At 40.1% G+C, this 26,136-nt stretch overlaps 1 protein-coding gene and 1 pseudogene across 3 annotated transcripts in view; one reads left to right on the forward strand and one right to left on the reverse strand.

Annotated features, from left to right (window-relative positions):
- Positions 1 to 25,715, reverse strand: part of LOC136871687 (uncharacterized) — a 69,920-nt gene extending 44,205 nt beyond the window's left edge. For 2 of the 3 annotated variants that reach the window (XR_011018039.1, XR_010859791.2), the window contains exons 1-2: positions 25,469 to 25,715; positions 126 to 198 (exon numbers count right to left, since the gene is read on the reverse strand). Coding sequence is in view for 1 of the 3 variants with exons in the window: in XM_067145190.2 (XP_067001291.1) it covers positions 126 to 198; positions 25,469 to 25,565 (170 nt within the window). In the remaining 2 variants the exon portion in view is untranslated. The remainder of the gene's footprint in view (positions 1 to 125; positions 199 to 25,468) is intronic. The other variant, XM_067145190.2, reaches the window with a different exon arrangement.
- LOC136872994 (5S ribosomal RNA) lies at positions 13,729 to 13,847 on the forward strand (annotated as a pseudogene).
- Positions 25,716 to 26,136: the final 421 nt, after the last annotated feature.

Consider the following 26,136-nt stretch of genomic DNA (forward strand, 5'->3'; position numbering starts at 1 on the left):
TCACCATTGTAGCAAGGATAGATCCTTGGTGAAAATAAAACTGGACAAACCAAAGTAAAATTACAAATTCTAACCACTAAATTAGGACGATGATCGAGAGAAAGTATCTATTTTATAACACTTACGTCATTCCTGTATCACAGCAGGGATGATGAGAGTCAAAGTTTTTGCATATATATTCAAAGTCATCACAGTCATCTGAAATAAATTTGATACAGAATAATGTTTAATATTATCACAAAATATTTTCTAATTGGTAGATTGTTATTCCAAATTAAAATAAGTGAGTTAAATCCACCTTTTCAATACAAATTAAATAGTTTTTATTAAATAAACATTTAATGGGTCTAGTTTTGACCTATTTAAAGGTCATCTACAGCCATATCGCGTGCAGAACAACGTATTTGAAATACAGTTGTTTTAAAGGTGGTCTTAAAACACAGAAGTTTGACACTATGAAAAAAATGTTTTTAGAATTTCCTTAAAACACTTTTGTTTACTTAGCTATGGGAATATATGAGAAGAAGAAGAAGTCTTTTAGTATTCTTCGTAGCAGTGGAGGTTCGTGCATGAAGGTCTTTTGGGCGCTGCCCCACCGCCTTTTTAAAAACATTTAACGTTATTTCACTCTGTAATTGATTACATAAAGAGATGGGCAAATGTAGCGAAGTCAAACTTATAGTGGTGTGCTGTTCAGTTATACAATGTTATCTTTATTATTTCGGCTGTAAACATTTTGCTTTTCTATTTTCAAGAAAATGGTTACGGCTTTCACACTGTGGCTGCTGTCCAGCACGCTCGATGTTTTCTCTTTAGGTGTGAGGCATTAATAGTGGCAGCAGAGCCCTGAGCAGGTCCCACACTTTGCAACTTTGCAGGGTGCAGGAGGAGCCTGGAAGAACGACGGAGGCTTGTCAGGGGAAGGAAGAGTGGAGGCGGGTATATGGTCTGTAAGGTTAGTATGGTCTGTCCGGCAGAGCCCTCAGTAGGTTCCTAGAGTTTAGCAAGGGTGCGGAAGCGGGAGGAGCCTGGAAGGATGATATCGGATTGTCAGGGAAAGGAAGAGCGCAGGCGGGTGTAAGTGCTGAATGGCAGAGCCCTTCAGAGATTAATTCCAAAACATTTTACAAAACAATTTATTCCATTATAGTGACTATTTAAACAATTCAGTTCTATAAAGTAAAGAAGCTAAAATAAAGATTCAAAATGTAATCATAAGTGACTCCACTGTTTGTAGTGTGATCAAATTGTTAAATACATTGTCATGCTTTGAAATTTGAGCAAGGAGAGAGAAATTCGGGGGTGCACTCTTTATTTGTTTTCATGAATGTTGTTATTATCACTTGTGATTGTGATCATTGAAACAGTGCAGTTCCATAATAGTCGGGATTGCATTAACTGTTAGCCTATTAATGTGTGTGCATAAATGCTATTGTAGTGTAGTTATTCATCAATTAATATTGTAATGATTATTATTATTATTATTATTATTATTATTATTATTATTATTATTATTATTATTATTATTATTATTATTATTATTATTAATATAAAAGTATCGTGGTGCTGATCAGTGAAAACTCAACCGATTGGGGAGGGGAAAGAGATGGCGGCACAGCCCTGCCAGAGTAAAATGTCACGAACCGCCACTGCTTCGTAGTATTCAAGAATGTTCTTGGCACTGGCTCTGTTAAGTTGTGACCACATTCTGTCTGGAGTACAATTCTTTCAATTTGATGATTTACATGGAAATAAAACAACATTCTTGAATACTATGAAGAATACTAAAAGAGTTCGTCTTCTTCTCATATATTCCCACAGCTAAGTGAACAAAAGTGTTTTAAGGAAATTCTAAAAACATTTTTTTCATAGTGCCAAACTTCAGTGTTTTAAGACCATCTTTAACACAACTGTATTTCAAATACGTTGTTCTACACACAATATGGCTGAAGTTGACCTTTAAATAGGTCGAAACTAGTCCCATTAAATGTTTATTTAATAAACACTACTTAATTTGTATTGAAAAGGTGGATTTAACTCATTTATTTTAATTTGGATTAATCAAAGTTCAATACAGACCCATAAAATGAAATTCATTTCTCTAGATTGTTATTCTCCTAAAATGGAACACCCGATATCTTATTCTTAAAGAACTTTATAATTTGTGTGTTATAAGAATACAAACCTCCGCTTTACCCTTACATAAAACAAACCAACAACACGCATATTTTCAACTGAGGAAAGGGCACGAAGATCGGAGCGTCTGGTGATAGGAGTGGAATCGTGGTTGAGAGAAGGGGTGGGTAATAGAGAAGTATTTGCAGAAGGGTACACAGTCTATCATAGAGACCAAAGAGATAAAATGGGAGGGGGTGTTTATTCTGGTGAAGGAAACTTATTGTTCACATGAATTGTGTACCGATGAAAGGGATGAAATATTAGGGATAAAATTAGTTTGTGATAATATGAAGGAGGTAGGAATTATAGGAACATAAAGGGCCTGGAAGAGAGGAAAGAGACATGAAAATATTTGAGAAAATAATAGATTATACTCATAAAAACAATAATAATGATATGGTAATAATTGGGGGAGATCTAAACTTACCTGAAGTTGAATGGAATGGAGCTGCAAGTGAAGCCCATGAACAGAAACTGGCAAATAAGTTAATTTGGGAGGGAGGATTTACACAAGCAGTACAAGAACCGACTCATCTCAATAACTTGCTAGATGTATTCTTGGTTAAACCATGGGAAATTGTTGATAAAACTGAGGTAATTGAAGGAATAGGTGACCATAAGGCTGTAATAATGGATGTAGGACTCGTACCAAATATACTTAATAAGAGGGTCACACAAGACAAGAAATTATACAGAAAAACTAAAGTTGATGAATTTGGGACTTACCTTAAATCACAATTCAGTTGTTGGATAAGTGAAGGTAGTAATGTGGATACACTTTGGGCTAAATTTAAAGGAATCATTTCGGAAGGAGAGAAGAGATTTGTACCTGTTAAGAAGGGTAAAATGACCTCAGACGCTGTTTATTGCACAAGGGAAATAAGAAAATTAAAAAGAAAATGTAGAATAGTAAACAGGAAAATCAAAGAGGGTAGGGAGAATAGAGAAACTAGAAAACAGCTAATGAGGGAAATGAATAGAGTGAAAAAGGAAGCAAAAGAGAATTATATGAATGGCATACTTCAAGAGGGTAATGACCACAAAGGGAAATGGAAAAAGCTGTATTCATATATCAGGAATCAAAAAGGAAAAGGAATCCAAATTCCTACAATGGTGGGAGAAGGGGGTGGACACTATTTAATAGATAGTGAGAAAGCAAATCTATTTAGTAGGGAATTCAGAGATTCAGTAGAAGATTGTCAGGAGTTGGAAACCATAACAGAAGGTAGAGAGGGAGAGACACATAGGGAAACAAGAAGCTTCTCATTCACAAATGAAGATATTTTCAGAGAAATCCAACTGCTTCAGCAAGGAAAAGCAGCAGGAAATGATCAAATTAGTGGGGAGGTATTAAAGACAATGGGGTGGTACATAGTGCCTTATTTAAAATTTCTCTTTGACTATGTCATAAATAATAGTGTAATACCAAAGGAATGGAAGGAATCTATAACACTACCAATTTATTAAGGAAAGGGTGATAAAAGGAAACCAGAGAACTACAGACCAATCAGCCTGACCAGTATAGTTTGTAAAATACTGGAGAGTTTAATAGCAAAGTACATCAGAGGGATATGTGATGATAAAAATTGGTTCATGAGGAGCCAGTATGGATTTAGAAAGAAATTTTCTTGTGAGGCACAACTGGTGGGATTTCAGCAAGACATATCAGATCAGTTGGATTCAGGAGGCCAGTTAGATTGCATAGCCATAGATCTTTCCAAAGCCTTTGATAGAGTGGAACATGGAATATTATTAAAGAAATTGGAGGGAATAGGATTGGACGTAAGGGTTATATGTTGGATAAAAACATTTCTAAATTCAAGGGTTCAAAAAGTCAAAGTAGGAAATAATATATAACAGGAAGAGAAAGTTTGGAAGGGAATTGCACAGGGTAGTATAATCGGTCCGTTACTTTTCTTAATATACACAAATGATTTAGGGAACAATATAACATCAAAAATAAGATTGTATGCAGATGACATAATTGTTTATCTATATATATAAAATAAGAGTTTTATCTGTACATTGCTCAGAATTTGAAAATAATGGTATTTCTGTATCGGTCATGTCCATAGTAACATGAAAATGCACTTTTTACTTTTCCATAATGTCTGTCTGTCTGTCTGTCCGTCCATCTGTCTGTCTGTCTGTCTGTCTGTCTGTCTGTCTGTCTGTCTGTCTGTCTGTCTGTCTGTCTGTCTGTCTGTCTGTACACGCATCACGAGAAAACGGTTGAAGAGAATTTAATGAAAATCGGTATGTGAAGTCGGGGGATGAGCCTCTACAATCTAGGCTATAAATAATTTTACTCACGTTGAGTGAAATGGTAGTTTAAGGGAAGGCCTAAAATTGAATTCTCAACTATTTATGTTAGTAGTGGTCTAATGAAAATCGGTATGTGAAGTCCGGGGATGAGCCTCTACAATCTAGGCTATAAATCATTTTACTCACGTTGAGTGAAATGGTAGTTTAGGGGAAGGCCTAAAATTGAATTCTCAACTATTTATGTTATTAGTGGTCGTATTTTAAAGAAAATGGGTATGCAAAGTTGGGGAATAAGTTGCTACAATCTAGGCTATCAATAATTGTATTCACGCTGAGAAAAATGGTAGTTCAGGGGAAGGCATAAAATTCAATTCTCAAATATTGTTGTTATTAGTAGTCCTATCTTGATGAAAATCGGTATGCAAAGTTAGGAAATAAGTCACTATAGTCTAGGCTGTAAATTATTTTATTCACGTTGAGTGAAATGGTAGTTTAGGGGAAGGCCTAAAATGTAATTCTCAAGTATTTCTTATTAGAGGTGTAATCGATGAATGCTACATAACTAAGGTTATATAGTATTAAATTTCCTATTATTCATGTCTTATACATTCTTACCGTACTGGCTATGATCACAAAGATATTCATGAATTTGGATTTTTGTTACTAAGTCCATATCAGCGCCAAGTAACGAGAAAATGGGTAAACAGTATTTAATGAAAATTGGTATGTAAAGTCGGAGAATAAGAAACTACAGTGTATGGTATAAAATATTTTACAAATCACAGGGTCGAAAGAAAACTAAATGTGAAGGCCTAGTATATAGAAAGCTCATAACATTGATCAACAATAACATTACATTGACCATTGTTTGTCGTGATGTGCTTTGTGTCTTCTGTTGCCCCTCATATCCGGTAGATAGGATTACTGCTGCGTACAGAGTATTTTTTATTTGATTTACGTTGCACCGACATAGATAGGTTTTATGGCGACGATGGGATAGGAAAGGGCTAGGAGTGCCTTAGGCCTTAATTAAGATCTGGTGTGAAAGTGGGAAACCACGGAATACCATCTTCAGCGCTGCCAACAATGGGGTTCGAATCCACTATCTCTCAGATGCAAGCTCACAGCTGCGCTCCGCTAACCACACGGTCAACTCGCCCAGTCGTACAGTGTGTAACAGCCTGTCTGAATATTGGTGGGAAGTAGCTGGGGAGTTAGATAACTTTCTTCTTTAGCATGCCATTCCCCTGGTTTATAAATTTTCTGATACTACTGGTACGTAACACACTGGATCATCATAACATTCGGGCTATTCAATCCCTACTCTGAGGCACTGATGGGAATGAACAGTGTGCATTTTTAGCGGAATAATGGCAGATTGGCAGATGAGTGTTCATGGCAATCTGCGGCCTGGTCATCCCAGCTCTGGAACTTTGGACTATTAGATTGGCACTGCAATCTAACCGCAGCACTTTTCGTTAAAAGTGATAAAACGTGCGGCTTTCCATTTGATCGAGTATTTTATATGATAGCATTGCTTTTAATCGCTACATTCATACTTATGTTTTTGTAATGATCTATGTTGATTTCAGGTTAGGAAAACCACAAATCAGTCTTTCTGAGAATCCCGTAGCGAAGCACGGGTACATCAACTAGTAGGGAAATAAATAACATTGAGGATTGTTCAGAATTACAAAGGGACCTTGAGAGTATCCAACAATGGGTTGAAGAAAATAATATGAAGGTTAATGGAGGCAAATCAACTGTTACAACATTTACAAACAGGAGCTTTAAAACTGAGTTTTAATATACTTTGGATGAGGTAGTTATCCCAAAAGAAGGCAAGTACAAATACTTAGGTGTGAGATTTGAAAGTAATTTGCACTGGCAGGGTCATGTTGATGACATTGTTGGGAAAGCATACAGATCGCTACCTGTCATAATGAGGCTACTTAAAGGATGCAATAAAGAATTAAAAGAAAAAAGTTACTTAAATATGGTTCGTCCATTATTGGAATATGCAAACAGTGTTTGGGATCCTCACCAAGAATACCTAATAAAAGAAATAGATAGTGTGCAGAGGAAGGCAGCAAAATTTGTAACAGGGGATTTCAGGAGGAAAAGTAGTGTATCAGAAATGTTAGAGGAACTTGGGTGGGAAACTTTAAGTAAGAGAAGGGAGAAAACTAGACTTATAGGATTATATAGAGCCTATACAGGAGAAGAAGCATGGGGAGAAATCCGTGAGAGGCTTCAGTTGGAAAATAATTATATCAGCAGAACTGACCACAAGTATAAAATTAAAAGGAATTTTACCAGAAGCGATTGGGGTAAGTTTTCATTCATTGGGAAGGGCGTGAAGGAGTGGAACAGTTTACCAGGGGTAGTGTTTGATCCTTTTCCAAAATCTGTACAGATGTTCAAGAAGAGAATAAACAGCAACTGAGAAAATAAATGAAATGTTAAGAGGGCATTCGACCAGTGCAGGTTATTGTAAATAAAAAATGTGTGTGAATAAATTAATTCCATCCCCTGGTCTATGGATTTTGGACAGCCGAAGTAGGGGACTGCCTGTAGGGGTGAAGTACAGTGGGGACTTCGAGGGCCCTGGAACTGCTACAGTAGCTGTGAAGGCCCTTCAGGAACTCTGAAAAGTGGTGGCAAAAGGGGCTCTGGTTAAGATGCAGCAGGTTGTTATGCTACTTAGGTTCCAAAATGGGTAAAAAAATAAATAAATAAATAAATGCAATGTAAATTTTAATCTTGTACCAGTTGTGTAGTATTATTTGAAGTAATTCCACATACTGTATATGAGTTGACTATGTTTGTAAGTACAGGAGATATTATAAGTAGAATTTTGTAAACAATATAAATTTATTAAGAATGAGCTGTGTGTTAATAGAAAAAATTGTTAGCATAAATTGTATAATATTGTATTCTAGGAAAATGTTCCTCTTCTCTTGTTAATTTAAAATTTCGTGCTTGACAATAATGTATTTTAGTGTACCATTTGCCACCGAGGTAGACACCTCATTTGCAAATAAAGAGATTTTGATTTGATTTTGATTCAAAGAAGTACTGGGAGGACCGCAAAGCCCGAACAATCCCTTCAAAGAGACCTGAACGATGGACTGACTAAAGTGATCCTATGTGGTCATAAAAGAAGAAGAAGAAGAAGAAGAAGGAGGAGGTTACAATAGACAGGTGAATGAAATCTTCTTACAAAATATTCATAATTAAGGTATTTGTACATGAGTGGTGTTTTACACTTCAAGGATATTATCACTAGGAACACATAATGGGTAGAGGCACCTGTTTTTGGCAAGGTGCAAAATCACAAAATTTTAGCAAAATTTTACATATTCAGCTCAGAACATGGAACTATTTACCTTTAAGTAAAATCGTGAAACAATTGACGAAATGATGTGAAATAACTTTGTAAACCAATGGGCTTTGCAAGGCAGTGTTGCTAAATCTGCACATGGCTTAATACCATCTTGAAGGCCATGCCCAGAAATCAGTGGGCTTCATCCGGTGTCATCGTAGTGTACTTGCTACGGTGCGATCCTGTCAGCTTGGAGGTGGGTGTTTAAATCCTTCCCTTGGAGAACTTTTTATCTTCCATCGGTGTACTCAAACCAGTCTTAAGCCAAGTAAAGATTTGGCAACACCGGGTTGCAAAGGCCATTTTTTCCGCCCGGAAAGTGATCTGATTGGCTAAGTTCAGCAGCTGATAAAGTGACAATGGCGAGAGATATTGAATTATTTCTTTCAAATTACTTGTCAGCATGACCAACCTTCTAATGCCCATATTGTATGTATTCCTCATTGAATCCTGGGTACCAACCTACCACATGAAACTCTTTCTTACATGAAATGTTCAAAATACCCTCCGTAGCACTGGTATATGTATCAACCCGCTGCATCAGCGCATCTAGGATTCAATGAGGAATACATACAATATGGGCGTTGTTGTACGTAACATGTGTTTTCAGCAGAAGCATAACTTTTATGTTTCTTGTACATATGGAAAAATGAAATATGATGTTTTACTGCAAATGTGCTATCAGATACCTTTTGGTTTAGCATTTATTGCTGAAATGTGGAAATTAAAATTTAGTAAAAATTATTGATGAAATAAAAAAATAGCAAAAAAAATGGAAAAACTTAAAAATGTCAAAATTAGGCAAAACTTTTCACCAAAATACAGGTGCCTCTAATAATGGGATAAACAAGATGACCGGACAGTGTTGAAAGAGGGATGAATAGAAAGAGGAGATGAGGGAAAAACTATCACCTTCGCTCTCTCATCATCAGTCCTCCCCCTGACAAGCTTGTTTCTGGTTCCCAGCGACACCAGGGCGGGCATCAACACTTGTTGAGGAACCACTTTGACAGATCTTCAGTCTTGTTGTGGGAAGTGTAAGATGCGGAGGATGCCAGATAAATACAGGAAAAGGAAAGAGGCAAACATAAAGGTGAATACAGGTGATAAAAGACTGCACAATACAAGACAAACACAGAAGGGGAAAAGGAGCCTTACAGGTCAAAGTGAGGAATGGAAAGGAACAAAGAAATGATATATCAAGTCATGTATTTTAGCACATTGACTGCCAGGACACATAGCGAGAAATGTCCCAGTGGCCAAAGCTTCCTTTCTACTGTGCATATGGTAAATTAGAAATAAAACAATACCATATTTACGCGAATAATACCTGCAAATTTTTTTTAAAAAAATTGGGGCACGAAATTGGAGTGTGGGTTTTATTTGCGTCAATGTTGGCATTATTTTTTCAAAATCAGCCTTCCTAAATTCAGGGTGCGGGATTATTCGGTGGCGGGTATTATTCGCGTAAATACGGTGGTGGTGATTATTCACGTAAATACCCGTATTTACGTGAATAATAGCCGCACATTTAAAAAAAAAAATTAAGGCACGAAATTGGGATGCGTTTTTTTGCGTCAAAGTTGGCATTTTTTTTTTTTTCAAAATAAGCCTACCTAAAGTTAGGGTGCGGGAATTATTTGGTGGCGGGTATTATTCGCGTAAGTACGGTATTCCAAGTGACATTTCACTTAAGTGCTCAATATACGTATTAAATACAATAAAAATTCCTAGTTCCCTGAGGTACCGCCACGACCCCACAGGGAAAGTCATATAACCACACCCATCAGTGGTACTTTGCACCCTCATGGACTCACGAGAAACTCCCTCAGCGGTACAATGTACCGCTCTGGTAGCCAGCGTGTTAAGATTATGTAAGATATAAACTCGCAGAAAAGTTCACTGTACGGTTTGGGCTAGATTGCCTGAGCAGTACAGTCTATCAGTACTAGAAGTTTGCGTTGCTTAATAGTACTCATTGTAGCCGACAGACTGTGCCACAATTTGTTTACTAGCGCTTAACACTACCATCCCAATTCACTCATACTTCTACAGTTGGGTGTGTGTGAAATACTCGCAAGATATTTCTATGTTATTATAGAAGTTATCGCCTCCCACAAGGCCAACCTCTCGTCCACGTCGTGGGAAGTGGGCAATGGCATGAAGTAGGGGATTGCCTGTAGGGGTGATGTACAGTAGGGACTGTGTGTGCCCCATGACCACTACGGTAGCTGTGAAGGCCCTACAGGAACCCTGAAAAGTGATGGCTAACAGGGCTCTGGTGAAGACCCCAGCGGTAGCAACGGCGAAGAAGGAGTCCTTTAGAACGGCGAAACTAGCGGTGGAGGCAGCCCTTCTTCTTGGGGATAAACAAAGAAGAATCCACTGCCTTGTAGTAAAGAGGGATCTTTAAAGGCTAAGGGAGATAACCCCTACAGAAAAATCCTGTGGTCTAGCGCAGACAGGAGGCAGCCCCTCCACTGGACTTAGGGTGCTGTGGACTAATAACTCGCACTCCTCAATTAAACTCATTACAGAAACCAGACGAAATTTATGCCGGCTGGATTTTATGGAGACGGCTTTTGCAATGAAATACAGGACACGAATCAGATTTTGGAATGTGAAAACTATGTATGAAACTGGCAGACTGAGAGAAGTAGTGGCAGAAATGAAAAGGCATAAAATGGAGATAATTGGGTTGAGTGAAACAAGATGGACAGGCTACGTAGAGGTGAGGACAGAAGAGGGTGGTGTCTTCGTTTTCTCTGGAAGAGAAGAAAATGATCAGCATTCAAGCGGAGTGGGTGTCTTACTCACAAGGAAAGTAAAAAATAGCATAATGAAATGGACTCCTTTACTGTACGAATAAGAACCAAAATTAGACCTGTGACCACAGTACAGTGCTACGCGCCTACAGAGGTAGCAGAAGAGGAAGAGAAGGAGGAGTTTTATGATAGACTGACATCATCACTGGCAGGGATAAGGAAGGAGGACATTGTGGTATTGATGGGAGATCTAAATACAAAAATTGGTAGTGAAAAAGAAAGGAAGAGAAATCATAGTGGGTAGACATGGAATAGGAGAAGAAAATAATAATGGCCAGATATCCATATACCTATGCAGTAATTTTGGATTGGTTATAGGTTGATCATTGTTTCTACATAAGAACTGCCACAAGATCTCGTGGGTGTCACCTGATCTCCAGACAGATAACCAAATTGATCACCTGGCAATAAGTAAAAGATGGAGACATTCACTCCTGGATGTGAGAAATAAACGTGGAGCAGATGTAGAGAGCGACCATCACCTTATGATTGCTGATATTAGATTGAAGGTGGCAGCATCAGTATAACAGGCAGCAGTACAAATGAAACGTTTCAACTCCGGAAAATTTGGGAAGCTTGAGGTGCAAAATGAATTTAAAATACATTTGAAGAACAGGTTTGAAGCCCTCACCGAACAACCAGATGAAGAGGTAAATACTAAATGGATCACAGCCAAGGAACTCTTTTGTGACACAGTGAAGAGATAGTGGGCTACAGAGAACCATGGAGGAAAGAATGGATATCAGATGACACTTGGGAATCAATCCAAAAGTGAAGAGAGTGCAAGGCACTCGTCAACTCCAGTAGAATAAGAAACCAGAAATCAGTAGCAATGGAAAAATACAGGGAGGCCAACAAGGAGGTTAAGAAGAAAGTGAGTAGAGATAAACAAGTGCTTACAGACCAACTGGCAACACAAGCAGAAGAAGCACCGAGAATCGGCAACAGCAAAGAAGTATATGCCGTTACAAGAAAGCTTTCTAGGAGGAGCTTATCAGGGGAGAAACCAGTCAGAGATGCAAACAGAGTAGCCTCGACATCTGAAACACAACATTGGAAAGATGGAGACATCACTCCATGGAAGTACTCAATAATCTTGGTGAGGAATCAACAACTGAAGAAGTTGAAACCATTTTGGAGGATCCAGACATCTCGGTAGAACCACCAATGCGACAAGAGATTGCACAAGCAGTGGAACAAATGAAGATGGGCAAACCACCAGGTGTAGATAACATTATCATGGAGCCACTTCCTTTTTTTTTTTTTTTTTTTTTTTTGCTAGTTGCTTTACGTCGCACCGACACAGATAGGTCTTATGGTGACGATGGGACAGGGAAGGGCTAGAAGTGGGAAGGAAGTGGCCGTGGCCATAATTAAGGTACAGCCCCAGCATTTGCCTGGTGTGAAAATGGGAAACCACGGAAAACCATTTTCAGGGCTGCCGACAGTGGGGTTCGAAGCTACTATCTCCCGAATACTGGATACTGGCCGCACTTAAGCGACTGCAGCTATCCAGCTCAGTAGGAGCCACTTCTAACACTAATACGAAACAAAGAACATCTTCGTAAGGAATGGAAGAAGGGTGTCCACATCAAGATACTGAAGAAGGGTGACCTATCAGATTGCAATAACTGGAGGGGAATAACATTGCTCTCATATGGGGGAAAAGTGATGTCAAGAGTCATACTGAACAGAATAAGCATAGCTATTAACAGAAGACTACATCAAGAACAGGCAGGTTTCAGAGAAGGTCGGTCTACTGTGGATCAGATTAACACGCTAAGGCTAATCAAACAATTTGCTGAATATCAGACATCTCTGTATCTACTTTTCATTGATTTTGAAAAGACCTTTGATTCTGTCAACCAGAGGAAAATGTGGAAGGCTGTGGAAAAGTTCGATATTCCACAAAAGATAGTCCGTCTTACACAGGCAATGTATAATGGATATACTTGTCAAGTAGAACAGAAAGGGAAGCTGTCTTTACCTTTTGCTGTAAAATCTGGAGTAAGACAAGGATGTCTACTGTTGCCAATCTTGTTTATCATGACACTGGATTGTATGCTGAGAGAGGTAATGAGCGTGGCATTCAGTGGGGATTAAATAACCGATTGGAAATACTGGATTATGCGGATGATCTCTGTCTTGAAGAATGTTTTCGGGACATGGTAATCAAACTGAATGACTTAAAAATAGAAGCTGAAGAAGTAGGCTTAAAGATTAATAACAAAAAGACTAAGGAAATGCACATAAACCATCGTAACAATTCTAGCTTGACTCTAGATGGAATGGATATAGAAAGGGTGGAGGAATTTTGCTCCTTAAGAAGCATGGTAAGCCAGGATGGAGGTGGTTTTGGAGAATGAAGCTAAAGATATTCAACTCAAATGTTAAATCTGTGTTACTGTATGGAAGTGAGACCTGAAAAGTGACCAAAGACATTACCACAAGGTTACAGACTTTTATAAATTGGTATTTGAGGTACATTATGAGAATATGGTGGCCAAAGACCATCTCAAACAAAGACCTTTGGGAGGCAGATGAAAAGAAATTCTATGGACTATAAAATGAGAATGAAAATTCTCAGCCTGTTTCCGGTCATTCAACCGGGTCAGGAATGAAATGGCTGAAGCCCCGATCTAGGGGCAAGGATAGAAATTGTGCCAGCTGTCAAAGTCTATCACACTCCTCTGGAGCAATGATTAATGATTAGGGCTCGGAAGTTGAAGACCTATAAATTACCTAAAAAGGACCTGGAAACTGGCAAAAAGGGCGTAAATATGCAATCCAAAATAATTCAAAATTTTAGTTTTAATTACAAATTAGTGAAGGAATATAATGTTTAAAATGCAAAAATCTGGTGGTATGCAACAAAGGGTGCAAAAATATATGAGTAAAATACTTCTTCTTTCAGACATTATTTATTTTTAGATTAACGTAATTTAAAAAAGGAATTCCGTTGTTGTCAAGAAAGTACTTGCAGAATTTAGAATGAAATATTTTTCCACTTAGAATGAATTCAGCAAACCCACAATAGACACCCTGGAGAAAGAAACTGAAATTAGCGTAATCTTTTCCAATGGCCATACCTTGTTGAACACACCGGTTCTCGTCCGATCACTGCAGTTAAGCAACATTGGGCGTGGTCAGTACTTGGATGGATGACCGCTTGGGAACGCTACGTGCCGTCGGCTCAATTCCCTATTTTGGACCCAGAAATACGTGCGCTTCTGGGAACTCTGGTGAATAAGGTCACCCTTCCCATGAAGGGAATCATAGAAGTGGCCTTAGCAGAAAATGGGGAAGCCAGGACATTGGAGACGAAACTAAACCTGTACATTGCTGGCGTAAAGGCAGGAGCACTTCGACCTCAAAAGAGACCACCAAAAAGAACAGGGTGGTAACAGGGCTAAGGACCCCAACTGAGAGGAAACGCGGAAGACAGGAGAAAATAGTTTTCGTAAGACTCAGAATCTATACTGGAAATCTCCTGGTGCAGTGGCTTCCAAAATACTGGACGACCAAGAAGAGATCACTGATGACATGGTGCCACCCATGGAAGAGTTCAAGAGTGAGTACCGCAAGATACTTGCGCCTGCAGCGAAATGGAGACCAGCGGAGAAGCAAACATCCATAAGCCTATCAAGTACGACTACATCAAGTACTTCCTGAATCAAATCAGGGATAGTGCAGCTGATACAGACGGTATTGAGAGGGAAGACATGTGAAGAGTCCGAATCTCCGATTTGGCAGGACTCTACAATGCCATTTGGGAATGTAAGCGCATTCCATCTACCATGCGTAAATACAGGACTACACTACTGCAGAAGGGGAGGAGAACTGTCTAAGATAGGTAACCGGCGCCCTTTTACCGTCTCGAGACATCTAAACAAGATCATAAATAGCAGACTGGAGAATGTGGTAAAACTGCACAACTCCCAGAAAGGGTTCGCCGGACTGGATGGTACGATGACTAATACCGCCATTCTGGAAACAATCATAAGGGAACATCGTGGGACTGGGACCCTATGATGCTCATCAGCGTAGACCTTGCCAAAGCATTTGGCAAGGTATATCTAGGCTCAATTTTGAACGTGCTCCACGCATTCGACATTGACAAGAACACCATCGAGCTCCGCTTTGTTCAGCACAAATCTCACATCGAGTGACCGGCATTTGAACCACGGAACCCAGCGGCGAGAGGCCGGCATGCTGCTGTGTGGACTGTAAAAACATTAATGTTAAATTCCTACACACCGTATATGTTAATAATTAGTTATGACTCCACGTCAATATTATTTTATTCTATATACATAGTAATAAAGCTTGTAATGTTGAGTTTTCACCCGGAAATATTTCGGTCAAACACTATTCTTCTTCTTCTTGACATTGTTTGCCGTCAGGAGATGGTCCGCATTTCTGTACCCCACTCTGTACTTGATGCGGCTTGCTGCGTCGATGGGTCGGGTCGGACGCCTACCGCTCACGCATAACCTCCCACACAGTTCGCCCGCTGCTTCCTGGGTCTTTCTTCGGGTCGCAGTCCGCCTGGGCTGAGCGCAAGTGTCCTCTTCGCGATCGAATCCAAGTCAAACTACCGACGTCTACTTTCTCTCAACTTGTACGGTGTTGGAGCTACTCGAAGAGTGTTCCGGACACCTTCGGTCTTAACATGGTCCAGCCACGTCACCTTCAGTGACCATCGTACTATACTCATTTCCATCGCGTACGGCGCTTGCTTCAGGCTCTTCGTCGCAGGCCAACATTCGGCTCCATAGAGCGCTACCGGCGGATTATTGTTCGATAGATCTTTGATTTGAAGTGCAGCGGGATCTTAATGATCACAGAGGACACAAATAATCTTACACCACTAATAATAATACTTCTATTGCAGCCAAATAGCCATAAAAAATAGAGGAAGGATACACTAATATTGCGCACTTGCACCTTGTTTTGCATAATCTTTAATTGGTTTTCTTCTTTTGCTGCAGAGTTCTAAGTGGTGCCGTTCACATGTATGTCCACATAATTTACATTCACACGTCTCTGTTGGTTCATGGTAAGATGTGTTTGTACAAATAATATGGTGAAAAACATGTAGATACTACCTTCTTGTAAACACGTGCCTCATCTCACAGTTAGATGTTGTCCACTACGGATCTATCATGGCCCCAGTTGCATAGAATTCTGGAGGTATATCATCTCCTTTTCTTTGTTGAGTGATCTTGGTTGTTTTTCTGAGGCTCAAGTGTTGGATAGAGGCAAAAGTGTCCTGAGGCCTTCAACGAGGAGTAGGTTGACGAGTCGTCACCCTGTAGTCTTTGATACTCCGATTGCTCTTTTGATGTATAGCGCTTTTACTCTTTCTAGTGCCAACAGGTTCTTTTCTATGAGGTATGGCCATATGATTTCTATCCCATACGTTAGTATATGCATCCACTAATAAAGCAGAGAGCATTGAAATGAAATGGCGTATGACTTTTAGTGCCGGGAGTGTCCGAGGATATGTTCGGCTCGCCAGGAGCAGGTCTTTCGATTTGACTCCCGTAGGTGACCTGCGCGTCGTGATGAGGATGAAATGATAATGAAGACGACACATACACCCATCCCCCGTGCCAGAGAAATTAACCAATGATGGTTAAAATTTCCGACCCTGCCGGGAATCGAACCCGGGACCCCTGTGACCAAAGGCCAGCACGCTAACCATTTAGCCATGGAGCCGGACAGCACAGAGCATTGACGTGTAATGATGTGTCACTATCAGCCTTTCTTTCTTTCTTTCTTTCTTTCTTTCTTTCTTTCTTTCTTTCTTTCTTTCTTTCTTTCTTTCTTTCGTTCTTTCTTTCTTTCTTCTTCCTCTTCTTTTCCATCACTTTTCCCGCACCCTGGTGGGATTATGGGTACAAACTGTGCCGCACATAGGGTCTTGGACATGTTTCACAACCGCATGCCCTTCCTGACGCCAACCCTTTATGAAGGGATGTATTATCGCGTGTTTCTGTGGTGGTCTGTTGGTTTGTTGTGTGGTGTGTTATGTGCATGTAAATTGATGTGTATTCAGACAAACAGTGTCTAAGTCAGAGGAATCAACCAAACCCCGACCTGGCAGGAAGTCATACCCAAGACCCCTCTGAATCGAAGACCTTATAACCGACCGTACAACGAAGTTGCCGAACATGTGTCACCATCAGTATTTTGATGGATTTAACTGCCAGAATATCCAAATGATCTTATTTTAATTTAAACTCAATTCATTCTCTCTCTCTCTCTCTCTATATATATATATATATATATATGGAGCCTCCGTGGATCGGACGGCAAGATTTGTGCTGGACAAAGCGCAGGCGGGACAGGTTTTTCTCCGGGTACTCCGGTTTTTCCTGTCATCTTTCATTCCAGCAACAATCTCCATTATCATTTCATAGCGTTTATCATTCATTAATAATCACCTTGGCAGTGGCGACCCCATTGTAATAATAGCCTATACATGGTTCATTCATTACATCCCTGACCCAGACTGGAAAACAGGCTGTTGGTTTTCAGTCATTTTCGTTCTCTACATACAGTACTGTATATTGTAAGTATTATTATCACACACAATTGATCAGAGACAAATGAGTTAGTCCGCCTCTGTGGTGTAGTGGTTAGTGTGATCAGCTGCCACCCCCCCAGAGGTCCGGGTTCTATTCCCGGCTCTGCCACGAAATTTGAAAAGTGGTACGAGGGCTGGAACGGGGTCCACTCAGCCTCGGGAGGTCAACTGAGTAGAGGGGGGTTCGATTCCCTCCTCAGCCATCCTGGAAGTGGTTTTCCGTGGTTTCGCACTTCTTCTTCAGGCAAATGCCTGTATGGTACCTAATTTAAGGTCACGGCCGCTTCCTTCCCTCTTCCTTGTCTATCCCTTCCAAACTTCGCCCCCCCCCCTCCCCCCGCAAGGCCCCTGTTCAGCATAGCAGGTGAGGCCTTCTGAGCGAGGTACTGGTCATCGTCCCCAGTTGTATCCCTCAACTCAGAGTCTGATACTCCAGGGCACTGCCCTTGAGGCGGTAGAGGTGCGATCCCTTGCTGAGTCCGAGGGAAAAACCGACCCTGGAGGGTAATCAGATTACGAACGAACGAACAAATGAGTTAAATTCATTCAGTTACTAATGTATTTCTTTATTCGGATGAACTATAACTTAGATTATAAACCAATTTATACTTGCACGTTTACAGATGTAGATGAGGAAATGCTTACCATCGCAATGGGATGGTCGAAACGACCTGAAATAATGACTTTAATTGTGTCTTAATTGTGTTTTTGAATGTATATTTAATTAATAATAATGCTATTGGCTTTATGTCCCACTAACTACTTTTGCAGTTTTTCGAAGGCGCCAAGGTGCCGGAATTTAGTCCCGCTGGAGTTCTTTTACGTGCCATTAAATCTACCAACACGAGGTTGATGTACTTGAGCACCTTCAAATATATTAGTTAGGAATTTACCAAGCGGAGTGGCCGAGCTCTGTATTCGAGAGGCGAGTGTGTTCGAACCCTACCGTCGGCAGTCCTGAAGATAGTTTTCTGTGGTTTCTCATTTTCACTTCCAGGCAAATGCTGGGACAGTTCCTGTTCATAGGTCACAGCCGATTCCTTCCACCTCCTTACCCAGTTTCATTCATTTCATCTTTATTAGCTCCTCAACCGATCAGGAAGGGTATTCTGCCGTAAAACATGCCATATAATTTCATCTCGCCTTATCTCCAACCAATCGGGCGAGTTGGCCGTGCGGTTAGGGGCGCGCAGCTGTGAGCTTGCATCCGCTAGATAGTAGATTCGAGCCCCACTGTCGGCAGCCCTGAAAACGGTTTTCCGTGGTTTCCCATTTTCGCACCTGGCAAATACTGGGGCAGTACCTTAATTAAGGCCACGGCCGCTTCTTTTCAGTTCCAAGGTCTTTGCTATCCCATCGTCACCATAGGACCTATCTGTGTCGGTTAAAAAGCACGGAAAACCACTTCTAGGATGGCTGAGGTTGGAATCGAACCCTCGTCTTCTCATTTGACCTCCCGAGGCTGAGTGGGCCTCTTCCAGCCTTCGTACCACTTTTCAAATTTTGTGGCAGAGCCGGGAATCGAGCTCGGCCCTCCAGGAGTGGCAGCTAATCACACAACTAATCACTACACCACAGAGGCGGACGGGTTTTTAAAGTTTGCTTTACGACGCAACCGACACATATAGGTTCTCACGGCGATGACGGGATAGGAAAGGGTTAGGAGTGGGAAGGAAGCATATGTGGCCTTAATTAAGGTACAGCCCCATTATTTTCCTGGTGTGGAAATGGGAAACCACAGAAAACCATCTTCAGGGCTTCCGACAGTGGGATTCGAACCCACTATCTCTCGGATGCAAGTTCACTATCCAACATCTTAATTGGAGGTTGGATGAATAGCGTAGTGTCATGTTTGCAGATGTAACACGGATATTGTTTAGGCCAGATACTCGACGTCAAATGGTTTGTAGACGTAAAGGACGCGGTGAAAGAAGGCAGCGTGTTCAAGACGTACATGCATTTGGAGGTGGTGGTGTAATGTAGTGGCGCTAAACTTAATTTGCGGGCGGGCCGAATGGCAGATTTCTAAACGAACCGCGTGGCACATTATCTCTGTAACACCTCCCCCTCCTTCCCTAGCACACAAATACATCTTCACACCCAGGTGCCGCCTTCTTAAATCACCAACCTATTAACCAACCTCTCACATGGCTATTCGACAATACAAACAATAAACTGACACGCAATACAAAAGAAATTGAGAAAAGTAAACAATACTCTGTAACTTTGGGTAAACCTACCAATTAATGAGAGGTCTGCACCTCACGTCATGGCACACTGTACACTTTACTACGTTTGGAAAGGGACATTTTCGTTCACAAATACATTATTAAAACGACTTTAAATACCAGTAGTTCGTAAGAGCGTTAGTTCACACTAAAGTAGTAAACCTCAATGAACCTTCCAAAGCACTTTCCGGCTGTAAACTAGTGATGTGACGAGTCGAATATTTTAACTCGTTTAACTCGAGTCAAGCATGTATTCGAGTCAACTCGAGTGACTTCCTGTTGTAACTCGAGTAAAGAAATCGACGGATGTCCACATGAACCATGGCCGACTGTGGTAAGACCTCACTCGTGACTCGTTGACTCGCTCCCGAGTCGCCCGAGTCAGAGACACGAACTCGCCCGAATCAACCCGAGTGAGATCGAGTGCTTTCTGTTCCTGACTGATCGATTTCTAATATATGCCGGGAAGAATACTCGAATTCAATTTCGAGTAATCATTCAATTATAATCGTAATGGTTGTTTACTTTTACTTGTTGATGTGTTGGTGTGTTTATACTAGTTGAATGTTTTTACGTCATGCCTCGAGAAAATAAGAAATCTGTTACAAAAAGACGGGGGATAATAGACTGAAGTGTGACTTGTGTTCGTGTTCCTATAAGCATTTCGGATACACAACTAACTTAATATCGCATTTGAAAAGGAAGCATCCAATCCAGTTTTTAGAAAGTTCAGATCCTGTAGTGTCTAATACTAACAGTACAAATAAAGCAGTGCAGCCTAGACTAGACGAACAATCCAGAATCGCAGTAAGTAGGCCTACTAGTACTTGTACTACGACTGGGATTCAATTAAATGAAGACTTATTTTCCACATCGCAAGAGTAAAATACATCGCGGCAAGTAATGCAGAACCTCGTCCAAAACGTCAGAGACAAATGCGATTAATTCCTCCTGCAAAAGTGAATCAAAAGGTTATTGACGAAGCGTTATTAGATATGATAGTTTTAGATTATCAGCCCCTACAAACTGTAGAAAATGTGGGTTTCAAAAGGTACACTCAGAAACTCAACCCTGACTATACGCTACCCACTCGAAAAGTATTGTCAGATAAAATGCTCGATGACAGATACAATATATGTTCAGGAGCTCCCAGGCAAAAACTACAAATGGTGGAAAATGTAGCAGTAACAACTGATATTTGGACGTCTGATAGCAACAAATGCTCTATATCCCTAACAGCTTATTTCATCCACGACTGTAAATTGAACTCGTCGGTTCTGTCCACTACGGAGTTGCCTTCACAACACACATCTCTTAACATAGCCGACACTATACGAACAATTGCAGGCGAGTGGCAAATATAGGGTAAAATTGTAGCTATTGTTACAGATAATACCAGCAGCATGAAAAAGGCAGTAAATGACTACTTGCGCAAACGTAACCACTATTGTGTTGCCCATACGTTGAATCTCGCTGTTAAAGATTACATAACAAAAGACAGTGACGAAAATAATCATTTAAAAAATGATCAGTTGATTGAACTTATCACCAAATGTCGGTCTATAGTTTCACATTTCAAGCACAGCAGTAAATCATCTTACAAATTAAAAGAGATTCAAAAGCAAATGGGCCTTGGGGTATGATGCGCAAAGGTATCACCCAAATATCACTATAAAATTTGTCACAAATGGAACATAATAATTGCTTTTACACATATCAAGTGAAAAATTCCTGGAAAATTAAGAAATACCGTCGTTATGTGAGAAATATGAAAACATACTTAAGGCTTGTAGACAGGACTGGTTTATGTCGTACTACGCTGCTGGTGCCGTCTTTTGTTACTTTCTTCAGGTCCAGGGCTAGCACCGTGGAATGGGAGGGCTATGTCTGTGGATTTTCATTATCTTTGTCCAGTTCCATTTGTGACAAATTTTATAGTGATATTTAGGTGATACCAATGCGCACTATACCCGGGCCTTGAAGAACTTAAACTGAAACAGGACGTGCCCACAAGATGGAACGCAACTTTATATATGTTGGAAAGATTGTTAAAAGTAAAGGTTCCTTTGTCAGCAACATTACCACTCATACAGTCACCAGTGTCCAACTTAGATTCTTCCGAATGGCTTATACTCGAAGACATAACTGCTCTCTTAAGTCCTGTGGAAAAGATGACTGTAATCCTAGCTGGAGAATCTTATCCGACTTTATCTTGTGTGATCCCACTAATAGGGGGACTGCAAAACACAGTAAACAAAAAGAAACCTCGAACAGATGCAGGAAGACATTTACAAAAATCGTTAGTTCAGGTGCTCGACAAACGGCTAAATGTCTACGAAAACAACAGAACGGCGTCGAAATCAACCTTCCTTGATCCTCGCTTCAAGAAAAAAGGCTTTGGCTTGGAGTCGAACGCAGATAATGCTCAGAAGTGGGTGATCGAAGAACTTGTGGTAGATAATCAACTCATAGTCTCGCACCCACAGCAGGTGCAATCTATATCAACAGAATCTACACCAACAGAAAACGACGAAGATGATCTTTGGGAAACATTGGACAAAAAGATTAAAGAAATGACAACTCAACAAACTACGGCTTCTTCAGCTACAATAATGGTGAAACAATACTTGGAATTACCATATTTAGACAGGAAAGATAATCCTTTACAGTTTTGGGAGGACAGAAAAAAAAAAACATTTTTCCTTCCCGTTACAAATTGGCCGAAACAGACTGTCACCAAAGAAGTTGGACAAAATTTTATTTCTCAATAGTTGGTGTGCTGCAGCCTACAAATCATAAGTAGGAGAACATATTGTGATTACAACAAAAATATTACGCTTGATTTTTTTAGAAAGTGTGCGTAATGATATTAAATTTCTTCATTTTTCTTAATTATTTATAGTTTTCCTGTAGTCTTAATATTATTAGTGTTATCAATTAGTTTTAAATCAGAGGGTTGAGACTATATTGTGTCTATATTTTAAGAATAATTCAGAGCTTTTCTCCTTGATTTTATCAAATTATTTTTATTCAGCTACTGACCAGTGTTAGTCTAACATGTATATTATCTGTGGTATAAAATACGTTATTACTATTTGAATAAGTTACTGCGAGTTCGATTACTTTAATTTTTCGTACTTCAATTGAGCATCCTATAGTCTATATTCAGAGTTATGACATGGACTCAAGTAAACTCTGTGAATACAAAAAGTATTCGTGTTCCCTTACACGCCTTGCCTAGTTGGAATATCTATGTATGTATGTATGTATGTATGTATGTTGGGTATTCAGCCCGAAGGCTGGTTTGATCCTCTGCAGCTCCGCCAAGAGCCTAGGCGTCACTGAAGAGGCGTACTAGGGAAATGAGGAGTGAGGTAGTTTCCCGTTGCTTTCCTCGTTGAGCCAGCCATTGCTATTACATATCGGTCTGCCAAGCCCACTGAAATGCAGCACCAACTGACCCTATGAGCAATATTTTCACACCATTCATAACAGGTACTGGCTGCATAAGGAATGGTATTACTATATAGCATCACTCATACCTCAGTCACTTTCATATTGTCAAAGCCAAGGATAAGACTGAGACAGATCAATGAAAGTAACAACTTTGATATAGCCCATACCAGAAGACATAGTGCACTGTAAACACTACATCTTGCCAGCAAAGGCATAGAATATCTATAGCACATCCCATCTCATTCACGAGACATGGCGATTGTCGCGAACTCGAGTTGGCAGTGTTTTCGAATAGGAGTTACTTCTGTCACGACCGACGTGCTTCTGTTGACGAGTATTCAACTCTTCATTTGCTACACGAGGTCAAAGATACAATATGTTCCGAATAGCCCCGAGTTCAGACGAGTGCTTTCTGTTCTTTGATCAATTCCTAACCTAAGCAAAAAACCAGATACAGTATTAACGTTATTTTTGCATATGATTAAGCATTTTTCCCTTTAGCGTTGGTATAATTTGTTATATAATTAGTTTTCCTCACAAAGGGTTGAGACTATTATTTGGTTTACGTTTGAGAAGAGCTCAGTATTTCTGTTTCCATATTTATTAAACATTATTTTCTTTAGCTGCCAGACAGTGTTAATTTAACAAGTATGTGCTTTCTGGTAGGAAATGCATTACTCGATTACTATACTATTACGAATACAATTGTCTTCGTTTTCATGCCTGAAATGTGCAACCTGTATATTCACAGTCATAACATAGACTCGAGTAAACTCAGCGCACACAGAAAGCACTCGAGTTTCATAACTCGCGATGGCCTCGGCGTCTTGACTTGTTCTTCCTGCCCGACTCGTCAACTCGAGCTCCCTACTCGCTTCTTTCAGGAGACATTGCGATTGTCTCGCTCTCCCTGTCCTACCCGGTCGACTCGTCAACTCGAGTGGCAGTGTTTCCGAATACGAGTGACTCGAGTTGACGAAGTATTCGACTCGTCACATCGCTACTGTAAACTGACTATTTCTTATGGATGTCCCAAGATAACTATATCTATATAATCCCCCTGTGGAATGCAGCAGGTCCTTCACTCTCTGGGGAAGTCTGCAGCTGTAATTCGAAGAAACGAAAGGATAAAGTCTAATCCTTACCTAATATTAAAGTGGGAATAATTATACATCTTAGAACTTTCCGACAGCCCAGTGTAAGAAACATCACGTCAAGAAGAAAACTACAAATAATTAAGAGATGTTTCTTATTGTTTATCTGCTTTCTCCTAAATTACAAAATAGTTTTTACCAACCATGTTTTTCGATATGCCCAAAAAACACACACAGAAACTTAAGCACGGTGGGCCACATAAAATGACTTCGCGGGCCGTATCTTGGGCACCCCTGGTGTAGTGGTTTCGGCTGGGATTATGCACGGCCGTCGAACAACTTTGATACCAATTAGGAGGACGTTAACTGCCCAGCGATACGCTGAAATAAACCAAACAGCATGTCCCTACGGTCACTGACCACATTAGCAACACACTCTATTACCATTACTTGTATGTGTATTAATAAATATTAGTAGTAAATATGAGAAACTTTTGCAAAGTGTATTACGTCCTCTGAACGAAATTTTACTGGGCAGAGAAACAAAAGGAAACCGATTATAGTCAAAACAGGCTAGTAATCACGAAGCAGTGGAAGTGAAGTTGTTTTACGCCGTAATGTAATCATTTGAGAATTAGATTTTACGAAAATCGGAAAAAAAATTCAGACATATAAAACGATTTTATCCGCACACTGTGGCAATATGACATATTTCTTACAGTTTATTTGGTTGGCACTAAATGTAACAAACCAGTGAGACAGACGTATATAAAGTGTAAAAGTGGAAACTTTATAATCCTGTACAGTATAGTGCACATTGTTTGATGGTACTTGATGTTTCTGTTATGTGCTGGCCACTTCCATTTTTAATATTTTTTTTCAATATGCCTTACGTCGCACTGACGCGGGTAGGTCTTATGACGACGATATGATAATACTAACAATAATATATAATAATAATAATAATAATAATAATATCCTGCGTAACAAAATATGTCCGTGGACATAACACAGTTTGCTCCGATCATTCCAGTGGATAAAATACGATTTGAAACGACAGACATTTTTCAAGCCTCATTTACACTAAGAAAACACATCTTTTGACAAAATTAAATTTCACAGCATGGAAAAGAAAATGAAAAGCTACGGTAAACAAAATCGCATCAAATTCAGTTTTCTCCACGGGTGGACATAATACGTTTTGCAACGATACTCGTCATGTATATATACACGAAACAGATCTTATTGAAGTCATTCTCTTAGATTCACATGTATTTATTTTGACAGCTGAGGGGACTACGATGAGAAACCCATGCTATAATAATAGAAAATGGAATGTGATTTTTTTCTTGACAAAATCAACCACTCACTTGTAACCTACATGTGTGTGGAGAACAGATAAGCAGATTGACCTAAAATGTACTATATAGCATGTATAACTTTACCTGGCCAATGCCTATGCTTGTCATCATGCGAGGCAGAAGTAGATCCCAGGAAGAAGAGAAGTAGACACAAGGAGATCATTATCCTAGCAGCGATCATGTTCAGAAATGACCGGGATGCTTGGCTCGATGGCAACTGTGGCTTGCTTGAGCTTAAATCCCTCTTATCTTATCATCACCTACATAATACGATGTGTGTTTTATACACTTTTCAGAAGTGACACCTCCAACATTCTCGCTAACAATATCTCTAATTAAGAGCAGCTTTTATACGGGACGTCAAACAAATATCGTCATCACCATGATACACTATTCCAACTCCGCCAAACATGACTGGGACTTTCGAAGTTCAGCGTCGTATATTCACTGTCCACATTTTCAAATTATCCACTGTGGGCGGGGGACGCAGACCAATACACCCACGGTATCCGCTGTGTCTCCTAAGAGGCGATTAAAAGGGGCGACCAACGGATGATGAATTTAGAACTATGAAAGTACTTGTGATCAGTACCATTACGTGAGGAACACCATGGGTCGACGTTACTTGCGATTAGTAACACCATGTGAAGAACACCATGGATCTACGTTCTAGAAGTAGTACCCTTATGTAGTCCGGCCCCGCGGACTGACACCCGGCGGCCCCGGGTTCGATTCCCGGCCGGGTCAGGGTT

The sequence above is a fragment of the Anabrus simplex genome, chromosome 4, assembly GCF_040414725.1.
Source record: "Anabrus simplex isolate iqAnaSimp1 chromosome 4, ASM4041472v1, whole genome shotgun sequence".
NCBI classification, from domain to species: Eukaryota; Metazoa; Arthropoda; class Insecta; order Orthoptera; family Tettigoniidae; genus Anabrus; species Anabrus simplex.